Raw genomic sequence first — 16918 nt, forward strand, 5'->3', positions numbered from 1 at the left:
GGGAGAGAGGAGGGGAGAGGAAGAAGGGAGGGAGAGAAGAAAGGAGGGGAGGGGGAGAAAAGAGAGGAGGGGAGGGGCGGGGAGAGAGGGGGAGGAAGGGAGGAAGAGGGAGGGCAGGGAGGGAGGGAGGCGGAGCCGCCGCGGACCTCCCCCTTCCGCGCCCAGCGCCCAGCGGCCATGGCGGGCGTGGGCTGGGGCCCGGTGCCCGTGTGGCTGTCCGAGGAGGACCTGGGCTGCGTCATCTGCCAGGAGCCGCTCAGAGGGCCCAGCACCCTGCCCTGCGGGCACAGCTTCTGCCGGGACTGCCTGCGGGAGCTGTGGGCGAAGGGGCAGGGCGCGGGGGCCCGTCCGAGCTGGTGCCCCACCTGCCGCGAGTCCTGGCCGGCGCCGCTGCAGCTGCGCAAGAACCCGCTGCTGCAGGAGCTCGCGGACAAGTTCCGCCGCGCGGGGCCCGCGCCCGCCGCGCCGCCCGCGCCCGCGCCCGCGCCGGTAGGAGCGCCCGCCGCCCGTCCCTGCCCACCGCCCGCCGCCCACTGCCCGTCCCTGCCCGCCGCTCCCCGCTGCGCCCGCGCGGGCCCCGCCTTCCCGCCCCTGACGTTGCTTGCCTCCGCCTGCTCGTTAAGCGCCGCTCTCGGCCGCCTTCCGCCACGTCGGGAGGAGCCGCGTCCCCCGAAATGCTGCCCACGCTGCTGCCCCCCGCCTTCTGGCTCGCGGGTCCTCTCCTGCGACTCCCCGGGGGCCCCGCTCGGAGCATCGTTTGCCACGTCCGCCGGGTTCTGTGCGCTCGTGGGCGACGTTCGTTAGGCTCCCCGCACCACGACCTGCTTCCAGAATACCTTCACCACCCTGAGCCGAACCTGCCCCAGGAAGCCCCAGCCCCCTGTTCGGGCTCCTCCCGCACGCCTAGTGCTGACCTCGCATCTGCTGTTTTTTTTTTTTTTTTTTAACTTCACCTCGCCGCCCCCCACCCCCATCTACTTTCTTAGTATTTTTTCTTATCTAGATTATTCGCGTTAGTGGAAAAATCAGGCACGCTCCATCGTCCCTTGGGGCTCTGGATTCATTTTCTTTGTGATATTTTTTGGGACTGCGCCCAGCGGTGTTCAGGGGTTACACTTGGCTCTACAGGCAGGGATCACTCCTGGCTGTGCTTGGGGGACTCTAGGGGGTGCCAAGAATCAAGCCCTCCTGCATAGCAAGCGCCCTAACCTCTGTACTAGTGCTCCAGCCCCGGCTTCGTTTTCTTAGCATAATAATGTCACAGATATTTTGTTCATTTTATATTCATATAATGACACAAATGCTGCATTCGTGTTATACTTTTTTTTTTCTTTTTGGGTCACACCCGGCGACGCACAGGGGTTAGTCCTGGCTCTGCATTCAGAAATTACCCCTGGCGGTGCTCAGGGGACCATCTGGGATGCTGGGATTCGAACCCGGGTTGGCCGAGTGCAAGGCAAACGCCCTACCCGCTGTGCTATTGCTCCAGCCCCTCGTGTTATACTTTATTCTGTTTTGTGCTGAGTAACTTTGCATCCCCCGTTTTGCTTACCAGTCAGGGCATTTGAATTATTTCCACCTCTTGATTACTGTAATATTGGACATTACTATCTTAGTATTCCAGTCCCTATTTTCAATTCTTTGGATAAATACTGAGGGCTGGAATTGCTTGGCATAGGGGAATTCTGTTTAACTTTTCGCAGCTTTATTTATTTATTTATTTATTTATTTATTTGGTGTTTGACTCCCACCCAGCGGTGCTCAGGGCTTACTCCTGGCTCTGCACTTAGGGATCACTCCAGCTGGCTCAGGGGATCATATAGAATGCGGGAGATTGAACCCCAGTCAGCTTCATACAAGGCGAGCACTCCACTGACTGTCCTATCGCTCTGGTGCATGTGTTCTCAATTGTCAAAAGCTGTTGTTCGGTGACATAGTCACACTCTTCTTGCAAAGACTATTCCTTGTTATGCATGCGTAGCCACGGATATCTCTCTTGCTTGGGTTTAGCTAGTTGATGACAGAAATTTCCTTGAACTCCTGGCTCTGCACTCAGGGATTACTCCTAGCAGTGCTCACGGGACCATCTGGGATGCTGGGGATTGAACCTTTGTTGTCCGCATGCAAAGCACCTTACCTGCTGTAGTCTCTCTCTCCAGCCCCAGGGGCTTCACTTCTTTATGCTGCCTGCACAGGTGCTCAGAGGGTCATGCCCCTCACTTGCAGTGTTCATGTACTTTCTGGTTATAGTGCTCACCGGAGGGCGCTGCAGTGCTCACACACCCTCCCCAGAGATTGAACCCCAGTCAGCTTCATTCAGTGCTCACACACCCTCCCCAGAAGTAAAAATTCCTGGCTGTGGGGCCCACACATACTTTAGTGGTGTTCATCAGGCATCAGTGCCCTTTAGTTGGATAGTCACACACAATTGGCTAGGAATTTCCTGGAGATCAGGAACAGCAGAGCTGTCAGGATTGTGCTTGGAGCATGGGAGTACTGGGGACGGAACTCATGGGCTGACGCTTACCAGATGGGTCATTCCTAAGTCACTGTATTATCCCTCTGGGCCCCGACATCCCTCTTTAAAAATAGCATGATTTGGGGCTGGAGAGGTAGTACAGTGGGGAAGGTGTTTGCCTTGCAAGCGGCCAACCAGGGCTTGATCCCTGGGATCCTATCTGGTCCCCCAAGTCATTCCTGAGTGCAGAATCAGGAGTAAGCCCTGAACATTGCCAGGTATGGCCCCATAAATAAATGAATAGATAAAATAGTGTGATTATAGCTTCTAAAACACCTGCTATACTGGGGCCTGAGAGATAGTGTAGGGGTTATGGTGTTTGCCTTGCATGTGGCCAACCCAAACTCAATCCCCAGCACTACCTGTGGTTCTCTAAGCACCACCAGGAGTAAGAAGAGCACCACCAGGTGTGACCCAATTACCCCTTTGCCCCCCCACTCCAATAATTTTAAAAACCTACTGTGTTTTTTTTTTCATTTTTGGGTCACACCTGGTGATGCACAGGGGTTACCCCTGGCTCTGTACTCAGGAATTGCTCCTGGCAGTGCTCAGGGGACCATAATGGGATGCTGGGAATTGAACCCAGGTCGGCCGCGTGCAAGGCAAACGCCCTACCCACTGTGCTATCGAACCAGCCCCCACAAAGCTTTTATGTTTGAGTTTCACTCATACAATGATTTTTTTTTTGCTTTTTGGGTCACATCACACCTGGCGATGCACAGGGATCACTCCTGGCTTTGCACTCAGGAATTACCCCTGGTGGTGCTCAGGGGACCATATGGGATGCTGGGAATCGAACCTGGGTCGGCCACGTGCAAGGCAAACGCCCCACCCGCTGTGCTATCACTCCAGCCCCTTCACTCATACAATGATTCAAAACCCATCCCTCCACCTGTGCAAATTTTCCATCACCGATGTCCTCAGTACCCACCCCACATCCCAATCCTCCCCCTGCCTCTATGACAATTTCTCCCATACTCTCTCTCTGGACTGGAGCGAGTGCACAGCAGGTAGGGCGTTTGCCTTGCACGTGGCCGACCCAGGTTCAATTCCTCCATCCTCTCAGAGAGCCCAGCAAGCTACAGAGAGTATCTCACCCGCACTGCAGAGCCTGGCAAGCTACCTGTGGCATGTTCGATATGCCCAAAACAGTAACGTCAAGTCTCACAATGGAGACGATACTGGTGCCCGCTCGAGCAAATGAGCAACGGGACTACAGTGCTACAGTGCTACTCTCTCTACTTCTGGGCATTATGGTTTGCAATATAGATACTGAGAGGCTATCACATCTGGTCCTTTATCTACTTTCAGCACACATCTCCCTTCCCGAGCGATCCCTCCAGGCATCATTGACTTAGTGATCCCTTCTCTATGCCAGCTGCCTTCTCCCCCAGCTCCTAAGACAGGCTTCTAACCGTGGAGCAATATTCCTGGTCCTTGTGTCTACAGTCCTTGGGTGTCAGTCTCATATTATGTTATTTTATATTCCACAAATGAGTGCAGTCCTTCTATGTCTGTCTCTCTCTTTCTGACTCATTTCACTTAGCATGATACTCTCCGTGACCATCCACTTATAAATGAAGTCGATTTCAAGTCTCCAAGATCCTTTCAGAAGGAGCAGTAGGGAAGTCCTTCATGACTGAAGCGGGAAGGAGGGACGGTCTCTTGTACGAGCCGGGGACACAGGCTGTACTAGCCACTTGCCTTCTCAGCCTCCGTGCTACCAAACCTCTGGGTTCTCCTCTCTCTTCCCTCGGGATCCAGATCCTGGCTCAAAAGGGCTAGAGCATATTTTACATTTGGGAACCTGGTGATCAAGCCCCAGCACTGTGTGAGCTCTCAAGCACCACACTGGGAGCATCATTGAGTTAGCCCCAGAAGGAAACAAACATGAATAAAACCCCCATGAACGGACCGCTGTGACTCCACTTTGGGAAGCCAGACTACATTTTGTGCCTTAGGGTCATGAGTTTTAGTAAGAAAAACATGCCAGACCCCCAAGGCATGGACGTAAACACCCAGACATCTGACCACAGCTAATAAGGATGATTCAAGTATATGTTAGAAGTTGGGTTAACTGCTCTGCATCTCTTCTGTACCCTCCACTTGCTTGTTCAAGGCCATGAGAATGCATCTGGCAGGTGTGCACCCAGGCAATTAGGCAGGAGGGCATATAGCTTAAAAACCTCTCCCGGAGGGCGATCAGGGTTCCAAGTCTCTTAGGCTTGTGAACCCTCAGCTCTGAGTCCCTTGTATGAGTGCCCTCAGGACTGAGTCCCTCGTGTGATGTGCTCTTTGGTGTGTGAATAAAATCTTGATAAGTCTGTCCTGTCTCTGTGTCTCTGTCTGGCTCAGGCTTGTGGTCACTTAACACCCAAATGTCCCTTAAGCTTCCCTTTGGAGCATCACTCCCAGTGGCCCCTTCCCGGGTATGAATTTAAGTCTGTTTTTTGTTTGTTTCTCTCTTGGCTTTTGGGGTCATACCCAGTGATGCTCAGGGGTTACTCCTGACTCTGCACTCAGAAATTACCCCTGGCAGTGCTTAGGGGACCATCTGGGATTGAACCCAGGTCAGCTGCATGCAAGCAGCTCCCCACTGCACTTTAGTCTGGACACTGGCAGAGCAGCGGGGGGAAGCAAGTGTGGTGTGGGGTTTGTCCTTGCCATTATCCAGCGTTTACTGCTCCCCCGGCTATCTCTAATTGCATTTTATTGTTTCTGTTGTGCTGGGTATCAATTTCAGAGCCTTACCTGTGCCCAGCATGCTTTCTTCCACGAATCTTCATTCCTTGTCTCTGCTTTGCTTTTTTTCCCCCCAAAGCCAGTGGCCCAGAATGGCAATTCTACAGTCGGTCTAGAGCTGACAGAAGTTGTGAAACAGCTTATAGATACTGCCAGCAACCTTCAAAGGGAGATACAACGCTTACAACCTGGACCAGACGATGAACCAAACTCCCTGGACATGGTGAGCCTCCAGGGGAGGGCAAGGGGCAGTTTTCCCGAGAGCTCCATGGATGAGCTGCTAGTGGGAAGATGCTGTGTCTTCATCTCTCCCCATTCTCTTTCCTGCCAATCATGGATGACTGGGGCTTCAGAAAGTGAGGTGAGGAGAGGAGTGTAAGTCTGGGTTACCTCAGCTTCTATCTGGATTATTTATTTTGTAAACATTATGGACTCCCAGAAGCTGAGATAACCCAGATTTAGTGATACACAAGATCCAGAGACTATGAAACAAAGCTCCCAGAAGCACTCGGCCACAAGTGATCTCTTATTATCTAGTTCTCCATCTCGGAGGACTTGACAAGCTACCAAGAGTATCCTGCCCTCACAGCAGACCTGGCAAGCTCCCTGTGGTGTATTCGATATGCCAAAAACAATGATGGGTCTCATTCACCTGACCCTGAAAGAGTCTCCAATGAGGCACCATTGGGAAGGACGAGTAAAGAGAGGCTGCTAAAATCTCAGGGCTAGGATGAATGGAGACGTTACTGGTGCCCGCTTGACCAAATCGATGAACTAATGGGATGACAGTGATACAGAGTGATACAGTGATATCTTAGGGACTTATCTCCCCCAACCACCCGATTTGGGTCACTACTAGTGCTCATCCCTTCCCTGCAGTGCTAGGGGCGCGGGCTGGGAGTGGGGATGGGACTTGAGGGTGGCACTGGCACAAGACCTTCATCTGGGGGTGCTCCATGGGCCATGCATGAGGGACTGGGGATAGAACTCAGGGCCTCAGGCAGACTAAGCAAGCACTTGACTGCTTGAACCACTTTCCCAGTCTCAGATCTAAAATATTTTAATTATCTTTTATTGACAAGAAATACGTATTTTACGTATTTCACAAGAAACTACATAGCAATTTCAAGAAAACAAATGACAATCATTCATAACTATGCCACACATCTGCAAATAAGTAGCCTTTTATATTTTGGCTACACTCTGCATGATTCCAGATTGCTTTTCGTCTGTATTATGAGGGCCTATTTATGTTTTTAAAACTTTTTGGCAGCCAGCACAGGGTGAGTGTTTGCCTTACAAGCAGGTGACCCAGGTTCCATCCCTGGCAGCCCATATGGGCCCCCTGAGTCCTCCGGGAGTGATTTCTGAGTGCAGAGCCAAGAGTAAACCCTGAATACGTCTGGGTATAAACTCCCCTCTCCCCAAAATAAGAACTTTGTTAGGAAAAATAAGTGGAAAATTATAGTTGGGTGTAGTTGAGTGGTAGAAATGGGATGTGCTGTTAGATATATTCTCTCTGTGTGTCTCTGTCTCTCTCTCTCTGTTTTGGTTTTTAGGCCACACTCAGAGTTGCTCATGAATTACGCCTGTCTCTGTGCTCAGGGATCTCTCCTGGTGGTGCTTGGGGGACCAGATGGGTTGCCAGGGATAAAACCTGAGTCTGCCTCATGCAAGGCAAGCATCCTATCCACTGAAATATTACTGTATGATGCTTTTGTTTGTTTCTGGGCCACACCTGGCAGTGCTCAGGGGTTGACTGCTGGTTCTGGTGAGCTTAGGGGACCATATGGGATGTTGAGGATTGAACCTAGGTCTGCCACATGTAAGGGAAGCATGTGACCTGCTGTACTATCACTCTGACCCCTATTCGAGTCAATCTTTTTTTTCCCCTTTTTTGGGTCACACCCGACGATGCTTAGGGGTTTACTCCTGGCTCTGCACTCAGGAATAATTCCTGGCAGTGCTGAACATGTGGGATGCTGGGGATCAAATCTAGGTTGGCCATGTGCAAGGCAAATGCCCTACCCATTGTACTATCTCTCTGGTCCCATTGATTCAATCTTTTTTTTCCTCTTTGGGTCACACCTGGTGATGCACAGGAGTTACTCCTGGCTCATGCACTCAGGAATTACTCCTGGCGGTGCTCAGGGGACCATATGGGATGCTGCGAATCCAACCCAGGTCAGCCGCATGCAAGGCAAACACCCTACCTGCTGTGCTATCACTCCAGCCCCCTGATTCAATCTTTAGGAGACTTTCATGTGTAGATGTTTTATGTGATGAATCAGTAAGATTTTTCTGATGGCATTGACCTTCCCTTGACTTCTCCAAAGCAAGATACTTTTGAAACATGTGGAAAGAAAGTGCAGTTTTATCTGCACCAACTGGAAGAGATCCAGAGGAAATTACAAGAGAACTTCAAGTGCAAGGAGAACTTTGAAGAACAACCTGTTGGTGAGCTGTTGTTATTTGGTATACAGGGATTGGGGGAATAGGGTACCTTGATTTTGAATGAGCCCAGATGTCTTCCTGCATTATCCTCGTGGAGTTCCCTATGGAGTTATGAAGGTGGCAGGAGTCAGCAGAAATATTTTTGTGGCAGGATGTGGTTAGACGTGGCTGGAGGTGTGAAGCATCACCGGCTCTTCATCCTTTTATGCTTTCTGCTAGGGCCCATAAACCCAGAATGAACACTGAACTTGCTAACTGGCTGCTTATCTGAGTTATCTGCCAGACAATATTTACTTTATCTTATTTTTAGTTTGGTTTTTTTTTCTTTTTGGGTCACATCCGGTGGCTTAGAGGTTGCTCCTGAGGTTCTGCACTCAGGAATTATTCACGGCAGTGCTCGAGGCACCAAATGAGATGCCAGAAATTGAACCCAGGTTGGCCAAGTGCAAGTCAATCGCCTTCTCCGATGTACTATCATTGGGCCCTCTTTAGCCTCTTATTTTATCCATTGCTTTACCTAGTAAACTTTGTCATATGACTACAAGTCTGTGGCCCATGGGAGTCTCGGTTATGTTGTACGTGCAGGTCTTTGAGTACATATGCTATTGACATTATTGACATTTTCTTTAATATATCTAAATAAATAAACTGGGGGTTGGAACAATAGTACAGTGGATAGGGCTTTTGCCTTGCACATAGCCAACCTGGGTTCAGTCCCCGACATCCCATATGGTCCCCCAAACACCGCCAGGAGTGATTCTTGTGTGAAGAGCTAGGAGTAACCTATGAGCATCGCTGGGTGTGACCCAAAAAGCAAAAATAAATAAAATTAAATAAATAAACTGCCAGTAAGTTTGCTGAGTCATAATGTAAATTCATTTGTAATATTTGGTTTTGCAATTCCAGTGGCTGATCCCAGGGTCTCACAAAGGCAAAATTTGCCACTTTACCACTGAGCCACATCCATGACCCCCTCATTTATAATTTTTGTTTTATATCACACATGGTGGTACTCACGGGGTCCCTCATGGAAGTATTTTGGGGATCATATGCAGTGCTGGGGATTGAATGGGAAATCTCCTGCTTACAAGGCAGGTGCTTTACCCTCTGTACTATTTCTCTGGCTCCTCTTTGTAATTTTGTTTGTTTTTGGTTTCTGGGCCACACCTGCCCGTGTTCAGGACTTAGTCCTGGCTCTGTGCTCAGGGATTAGTCCTGGCGAGTTCAAAGGACCTTATGGGGTTCTGGGGATTGAACCCAGGTTGGTGGCTTTCAAAGCAAGTATCCCACTTGCTATACTATCTATCTGACCCCTCTCATAATTAAAATTTAAATTAACATAATTTTAATGTTTGATGTCAGATTACCCATGAGGTGGGTTATATCAATTTACACTCTCACAGGAGAAACATGTATTCCCACAGTCTGCCAACTGGGTTCTCTGTCAAATGTTTTTATATGTGTGACAATCTGATGGGATGAAAAGTGACATTTGAGTATTCCATACTTTAAATTTCATACATTTAATTCCATAATATTCCATACATCTTAGTATTCCGTATTTTTAACTTACATGCCTCCATGAATTATCTGTTTAGAGCTTATGTGTGGGTCCTTTTAAATTATTATTATTATTTGTCATACCTGGCAATGCTCAGGGGCTACTCTGCACTCAGGAATTTGGGGCTGGATTGATAGTACAGTGGGTAGGGCATTTGCCTTGTATGTGGCCAATCCAGGTTTGATCCCTGGCATCCCTTATGGGCCCTAAGCACTGCCAGGAGTAAATCCTGAGTGCCAAGAGAGGAGTTTCCCCGAGTATCACCCAGTGCAGCCCCAAAACAAAGAAACAAAATATTCCTGGCAGTTCTCGAGGGACCTTATGGAGTGCTGGGTATCCAACCCAAGTCTGATATGTACAAGGCAAGTGCCCTATCCTCTATACTATCTTTCCAGTCCCATATTTTGCTTTTATTTGTGTCCAGCTACAGTATTTTTAAAATAAAAGATTTGGATATATCCCTATTTCCTGAAACATAATTCCCTGTAGTCTTCATAGGATTGTTTTTAAGACAGTTGTTTAGTTATTCCCCAGGACAGAACCTCAACAGCTGCCAACACTCTAATTGCCTCTTCACAATGATTTTCTTTGATCCCTGTAAGTCCGGGCCACAGCTGCTGCAGAAATCACACAGCCTGAACAGAATAGTGTTTTCAAGGTGTGGCTTAGAACACTCACTGCCAAGAACAATGCAGAATTGAGGGCCCATTGCCCAGCTGCAGAGCTAGCAACTTTGAAACTAAGTCCCAAGGGGGGCCAGAGAGATAGCTCATAGGGGCCTCTACCCCAAAACAAAAAGGGGAGCTGAAGAGATAGTAAAACACGTAGGGCTGTTGCCTTACAAGTAGCCAACCAGGAATTGATCCCTGGTCCCCTGAGCCCTGAGCACAGAGTCAAGGGTAAACCTTGGCACCACTGGATGTGGCCCCCACTTCTCAAAAACTGAGCAAACAAAAATTAATGGGTTGAGGGTCTGGAGTGATAGTATGGCAGGTAGGGAGCTTTCCTTGCCCACGGCCAATCTGGGTTCAATCCCCAATATCCTATATCCTATATATATATAGGATCCTATATCCTATATCCTATATATATATATCCTATATCCTATATATATATATATCCTATATCCTATATATCCTATATCCTATATCCCCGAGCACCACCAGCAGTAATTCCTGAGTACAGAGCCATGAGTAACCCCTGAGCATTGCTGGGTGTGACCCCCTCAAAAAAAACACCCTCCCCCAGAAATTAGTGGTTGAGCACATGTTTTGCATTCAGTAAATTCAGGTGTGATCTTCTGTAATGCCTGGTCCCCAAGCACTGACAGGAGTGGCCCCTGAGCCCTGAGCCAGGAGTAGCTTCTGAGCACCACCAAAAAAAGAAAAAAAGGATGAAGAGGGGCTGGAGCCATAGTACAGCAGGTAGTGCATTTGTCTTGCATGTAGCCGACCCATGTTTGATTCCCAGCATATATGGTCCCCTGAGCACCACCAGGAGTAATTCCTGAATGCAAAGCCAGGAGTAACCCTTGTGCATTGCTGGGTGTGACCCAAAAAGAAAAAAAGAAAAAAAAGAAAGAAAGGATGAAGAGAGATAGTATAGAAGTTAAGACATGGGGCTGGAGTGATAACACAGTGGGTAGGGCATTTGCCTTGCACTCGCTGACCCAGGTTCGATTCCCAGCATTCCATATGGTCCCCCAAGCACCTCCATAAGTTATTCCTGAGTGCAGAGCCAGGAGTAACCCCTGAGCATTGCCGTGTGTGACCCAAAAAGCCAAAAAAAAAAAACAATAAAAGAAATTTTGATTCCGAGCTTTGCATGTGGTCCCCTGAGCATCATTAGAAGTGATCCCTGAGTGTAGAGCCAAAGGTTCCAGTGTGAACACCACTGGATGTGATGCCAAAAACAAAAAAGCGAAAAAATTATCACAGAAGCAATCAACTTCATACTCAGAAAGTTGAACATTGGGGCCAGAGCAATAGTACAGTGGATAGGGCTCTTGCCTTGCATGCTGCCGACTGGGTTGGGTCCCCGGCGTCCTATATGGTCCACTCAGCACTGTCAGTTGTGATGTAGTGATTTCTGAGTTCGGAGCTAGGAGTGACCCCTGAGCACCACTGGGTGTGGCCCAAAATAACAAAAAGAAAGTTGAAGGTAGCACAATATTCCTCTGTAATAGTTACCAATGTTTTATTTAATAGTTACTAACATAAAAGCATCATTTGTCATTTTCCCCCTAAGTAAAGAACCAGTCAGATTTAGATTATTTTTTCTAACAATAAAGGAAATCTTGTATTAGCTAAAATGTTAGAGGACAAAGAGGTGGAAGACAGGGAGAAAGAGAAAACTAACAGGTCTTCCAAATATATATATATATATATATATATATATATATATATATATATATTCTTTTTGGGTCACACCCAGCAATGCATAGGAGTTACTCCTGGCTCTGCACTCAGGAATTACTCCTGGCGGTGCTCAGGGGACCATATATGCTGGGAATCGAACCTGGGTTGGCCGCATGCAAGGCAAACGCCCTCCCCGCTGTGCTATCACTCCAGTCCCACTTCCAAATATTTTAAAAAACTGTGAAGAGCTGGAGCTACCGTACAGGGTGTAAGGCACTTGCCTTTCACGGGCAGGATTCGTTTGATCCCTGGACCACATGTGGCTCGCTGAGCACTGCCAGGCATGATTCCTGAGCACAAATCCACATGTAACCTCTGAGTACCATCAGGTAATGACCCCAAACCAAATAAATAGGTAAACAACTGTGATTAATGATTAACAGTAAGTAAAAATCGTATGAGCTCACTAGAAGAACAGTGGTACCCACTGAATTTCTTATTTTTCTGAGGAGGGACCACACCCACGGGGCTAAAAGCAAACTCCTGGCTCTGTACTCCGGGATAACTCTTGGTGGGGCTTGGGGGATGCTCGGTGGTGCTGGGGACAGGATGGGGTCAGCCACATGTAACGCAAGTGCCCTCCCCACTGTACTATCTTTCTGGCCTACATGTAGTTTCTCTTTATATTGCTTTTTGGGTCACACCCCGAAAGAGATGCTCAGGGGTTACTCCTGACTCTGCACTCAGGAATTACTCCTGGCAGTGCTCAGGGGACCATATGGGATGCTGGTGGTTAAACCCGTGTCAGCTGCATGCAAGACAAACATCAAACCCACTATACTATCACTCTGGCTCACATGTGGTTTCTTTTTTTTTTTTTTTTTTTCTTTTTGGGTCACACCCAGCGATGCTCAGGGGTTACTCCTGGCTTTGCACTCAGGAATTACTCCTGGCGGTGCTTGGGGGACCATATGGGATGCCGGGGATCGAACCCGGGTCGGCCGCGTGCAAGGCAAACGCCCTACCCGCTGTGCTATCGCTCCGGCCCCTCACATGTGGTTTCTTGAACTCTTATTTCTTGGGACTGGAGTGTCCTGCCCAGATGGTGTTTCATGTTTCTCAGTCAACTCTTAAGATTAATTTATGTGGTTTATCACTTTAAGATGATAATTGGGGGGGTGGCGTCTGGAGCAATAGCACAGCAGGTTGGGCGTTTGCCTTGCACATGGCCAACCCAGGTTCCATTCCCATCATCCCATATGGTGCCCTGAGCACCGCAGGAGTAATTCCTGAGTGCAGAGCCAGGAGTAACCCCGGTGCATCGCTGGGTGTGACCCAAAAAGGGAAAAAAAAGATGCAAAATGGGGAAGAGGGTTGGAGTGACAGTATGGCAGTAAGGTGCGTGCCTAGCTTGTGGCTGACCCAGTGTTGAGCCCAGGCAGCCCATGTTGAGTCGTGAACCCCGCCAGGAGTGATTCCTGAGCACAGAGACAGAGTAAGCCCTGAGCTTGGCTGGGTGTGACCAGCCCCCCCAGAAGAAAACAAGAAAAAAAGCAAAAACAAATGGGGGAAGAGTTCAGGCTCTGGAACTTCTTTTACGTGTTTGGCTGCTACCCAGGGCCAAACTTTAAGGACTCAACTGTAGTAAATTGGGATGAAATTAGGTTTCAACAGTTAAGATGAATTTCACAGTATCACCAGGGGGTGTCACTCAAGTCATGTTTTGTTTTGTTTGTTTGTTTCTTGCCTTACCTCACAGTGCTCAGGGCTCCGTGCTCATGGATCACTCCTGGGGAACTTGGGGGATTAAAGGGGGAGTGGCTGGGGTCACACCCATGTCAACTGTGTGCAAGGAAGCCCCCGCATATTTCCTGTACTCTGACCCCCAATTCCTTTTTAAAAAATTTTTTTCCTAAACTTTCTCCTCCTCTCAATTCTGTTTATTTCTCAGGAGAACTCCCAGCAACACCATCTTCCTCTTCATGTCCACTTCCTGACCCGAAGAACTCTGCTCCCAAGAGGGCCTCCCGCTTTGCTCAATGTAAGTGAAGAGTGTGACTAGCCGGCTGCAGAGAGGGGCTGCAAGAACTTGCCCATCTCTGCTGCTCACAACCCCAACTCCCTCTCCCCAGCTCCTTACTTGCAGATCTGCTTACAAAGGGGGAGTCCGAGCCATTATACAGCATGTAGGGGGCTTGGCTTGCCTTGCATACAGCTGACCTGGATTTGATCCCAGTCTCCCCAGAAGGCCCCCTGACCTCTACCAGGATCCACCCCCACTGGAGTGCCTGGCTTCTGAGGGAATAAGCCACTGGGTGTGTCCCCCCAAAAAAACAAACAAAAGACAAAGGATATTGGAGACGCCCATGCTCCAATCTAAGTCAAATCCATAAGGACTCAGAGCTCAGGCATCCATGGTGGAGCCAGGCTAACAGCCAAGTGCCACTCCTCGTCCTGGGGAGGTACCTTCTGTCACTGCCCCTGTTTGGACTCATTCTTGAGGGCAGGGGTCTTTGCACCTCGAATCAGCTGCTTTGGTTTGCCTCCTAGTTCCTTTGCTTACTAGTTCTTCAGTCTTGCAGGAATCACACACCCTTTCACAGGTTCTGTGTCCTACTCTAAAAGCTCAAGGTAAAAGTAGTATTTCCCTCTCTCATGGAATTGTCCCCAGAGTTCGATGCATAAATGGGTACCTGTGTGTCTAGAGTAGTAAATGTTCTATGAGTGTTAGCAATTATTGACCCACCTCATAGGAAACAGTAGAAAGATAAATCAGAAGTTTGTGTTTAACTCAAAAGATCTAAATAAACTGGTCATCAATCACAATACTATTGTATTAGTAGAAGACAGCAGGTTTCATCACAGAATCACTATCACTGTCATCCAATTGCTCATCGATTTGTTCGAGCGGGCACCAGTACTGTCTCTCATTGTGAGACTTATTAGTTACTGTTTTTGGCATATCCAATACACCATGGGTAGCTTGCCAGGCTCTGCCGTGTGGGCTCAATACTCATGGTAGCTTGCTGGACTCTCCGAGAGGGGCAGAGGAATCGAACACGGGTCGGCTGCGTGAAAGGCAGATGCCCTACCGCTGTGCTATTGCTCCAGCCCTCATCACAGAAAAAAGAAAAAAACTAAGAATCTTGGGAAGAGCAATTGATTTTTTTTCTTTTATTTTTTTGAGTCACACTCAGCAGTACTAAGGGGTGAGTGTGCACTCAGGAATCACTCCTGGTGGGCTCAGAGATCATATAAGATGCTGGGGATGAAAACCTGTGTCAGTCACATGCAAGGCAAGCACCCAGCCTGCTGTACTATCTCTCCTGCCCCAAGAACTTATTTTTTTGAGAATTAGATAGTACAAGGGTTAAGGTGCTTTCCTTACACACCAGGTTTGGTCCCCGACACCACATATACTTCCCTAAGCACTGCCAGGGGTGATCCCCTGAGCACAGAAGTAGGAGTAAGCCCCGAGCACCTTCAGGTGTTATCTAAAGATAAAGGAAATTGATTTTTTGTTGGGTGAAATTTAGAGAGGCCTAAAAGAGGGTCAAGGGTTGGGTAAGTAGAGAAATAAAATTAATGGAATGTTGATATTTCCATTTAATGCACTCTCAGCAACACATGATCACAGCCAAGATACAGAGCTGCTCTGTGAGGGCCTCTTAGCAGGGGGGATCAAAGTTGGCAAGCTGTGTCCTTGTTTTTCTCCAGACGCCGTTCATCTAACCTTTGACTACAAGAGCCTCTGCGACCGTCTGCAGGTGTCTGAGGATCGCCGGACTCTGACGGTGTCTAAGTACCGGATGCCGTATCCCCGGAGTCCTGAGAGGTTCACAGTCTGCCAGGCCTTCTGTTCCCAGGCCTTCACGTCCGGACAGCAGTACTGGGAAGTGGATACTCAGCACTGCAGCTCTTGGAGTATTGGGGTGGCTTCTAGGGGGATGAGCCGCAACGAGACCCTGGGAAGGACCCGGGATTCCTGGTGTGTCGAGTGGAAGGGAACCAACCAGCTGTCTGGGTGGTGCATGCAAAAGGAGACAGTCCTTGGCTCAGACAGACCCAGGGTGGTGGGCATCTGGCTGGACCTGGAGGAATGTAAACTTGCCTTCTATTCAGTAGCTGATCAGGAAGAGCTTCTGTATGAGTGTCCCATCTGCCCCTCCTATACTCTGCACCCTGCCTTCTGGCTCTATGGCCTAGAGCCTGAGAAGTTTCTTACTCTAAGGCCAGTGGGGATGTAAAGATTCCTCTGGTGTAAAAACCTGGTTTTGACCTAGGTGTGGCCCAAAAACCAAAAGGAAAAAAAAAAAAGAATCCAAGTTGTGGGCCAGGGAGATAGGACAGTGGGTAAAGAACTCCCTTTCATGCAGCTGATCCCAGTTTAACCATTGGTACCATAAACGGTCCCCTGAGCACTGCCAGGTGTGGTCCTTGTGTGACTACAGAGGTCCCTGAGTGAACATAGAGCCAGAGGTAAAACCCTGAACGCAGCTAGGTGTGCCTCAAAACAAAACCAAACAAAGAAGAATCAAAGTTGTGGGCTAGGGGTTAAGGTGTGTACCTTGTATGTGGCTGACCCAGACTTGATCCCTGAAATTGCATATGTTCCCCTGAGCACCACCAGGGGTCCCTCCTGAGCAAAAAGCCAGGATTAGCCTCTGAGCACTGCGTGGTGTGACATCCCCCACCCTGCTTCCCCAAAAAGAATTCAACTTGTGAAATTTAGGGATACATGGAAAAAGGTTAATTTAAGCAAACTTAGGGCCAGAGAGATGGTACAAGGGGCACCTGCTATACATGCAGCTGACCCAAATTTGATCCCTTGTACTGCAAGGTTGCTTGAGCACTGCCTGGTGCAACCTCTGAGCACAGAGTCAGGAGTAGTCTCCCAGCATCGCCAAATATGGCTTAATGCTCCCCCCACAAAAAAAAATATTAACAGGCTTGGGATGTTTAAATATAGCACATTCCTGGGGCTGGAGCGATAGCACAGCGGGTAGGGCATTTGCCTTGCACGCGGCCGACCCGGGTTCGAATCCCAGCATCCCATATGGTCCCCTGAGCACCGCCAGGGGTGATTCCTGAGTGCATGAGCCAGGAGTGACCCCTGTGCATCGCCGGGTGTGACCCAAAAAGCAAAAATATATATATATATATATATATATATATATATATATATATATATAGCACATTCCTGCCCTGGCTCCTGGAGATGACTTCTAAGACCTTGGCATCTGTTGACCGATAGGTACGTCTGTGTTTACCTGGGGCCATTGCTGT

The 16918-nt window shown here is 48.8% G+C and overlaps 1 protein-coding gene across 1 annotated transcript; it reads left to right on the top strand.

Annotated features, from left to right (window-relative positions):
• The first annotated feature begins 145 nt into the window (after positions 1-145).
• RNF135 (ring finger protein 135) lies at positions 146-16679 on the top strand. Its single transcript, XM_055132481.1, has 5 exons — positions 146-489; positions 5340-5483; positions 7597-7717; positions 13584-13673; positions 15350-16679. The coding sequence occupies exons 1-5, from the start codon at positions 178-180 to the stop codon at positions 15877-15879; spliced, it is 1197 nt and encodes a 398-aa protein (XP_054988456.1). The 5' UTR covers positions 146-177; the 3' UTR covers positions 15880-16679.
• Positions 16680-16918: the final 239 nt, after the last annotated feature.

The sequence above is a fragment of the Sorex araneus genome, chromosome 3, assembly GCF_027595985.1.
Source record: "Sorex araneus isolate mSorAra2 chromosome 3, mSorAra2.pri, whole genome shotgun sequence".
Lineage (NCBI taxonomy): Eukaryota > Metazoa > Chordata > Mammalia > Eulipotyphla > Soricidae > Sorex > Sorex araneus.

What these genes read in the sequence shown, in the direction of transcription:
- RNF135 (XM_055132481.1), top strand. Translation starts at nt 178, where the DNA reads ATGGCGGGCGTGGGCTGGGGCCCGGTGCCCGTGTGGCTGTCCGAGGAG. An exon ending in CTTTGAAGAACAACCTGTTG is followed by an intron (nt 7,718 to 13,583) that starts GTGAGCTGTTGT and finishes TTTATTTCTCAG; the next exon opens with GAGAACTCCCAGCAACACCA. An exon ending in GGCCTCCCGCTTTGCTCAAT is followed by an intron (nt 13,674 to 15,349) that starts GTAAGTGAAGAG and finishes GTTTTTCTCCAG; the next exon opens with ACGCCGTTCATCTAACCTTT.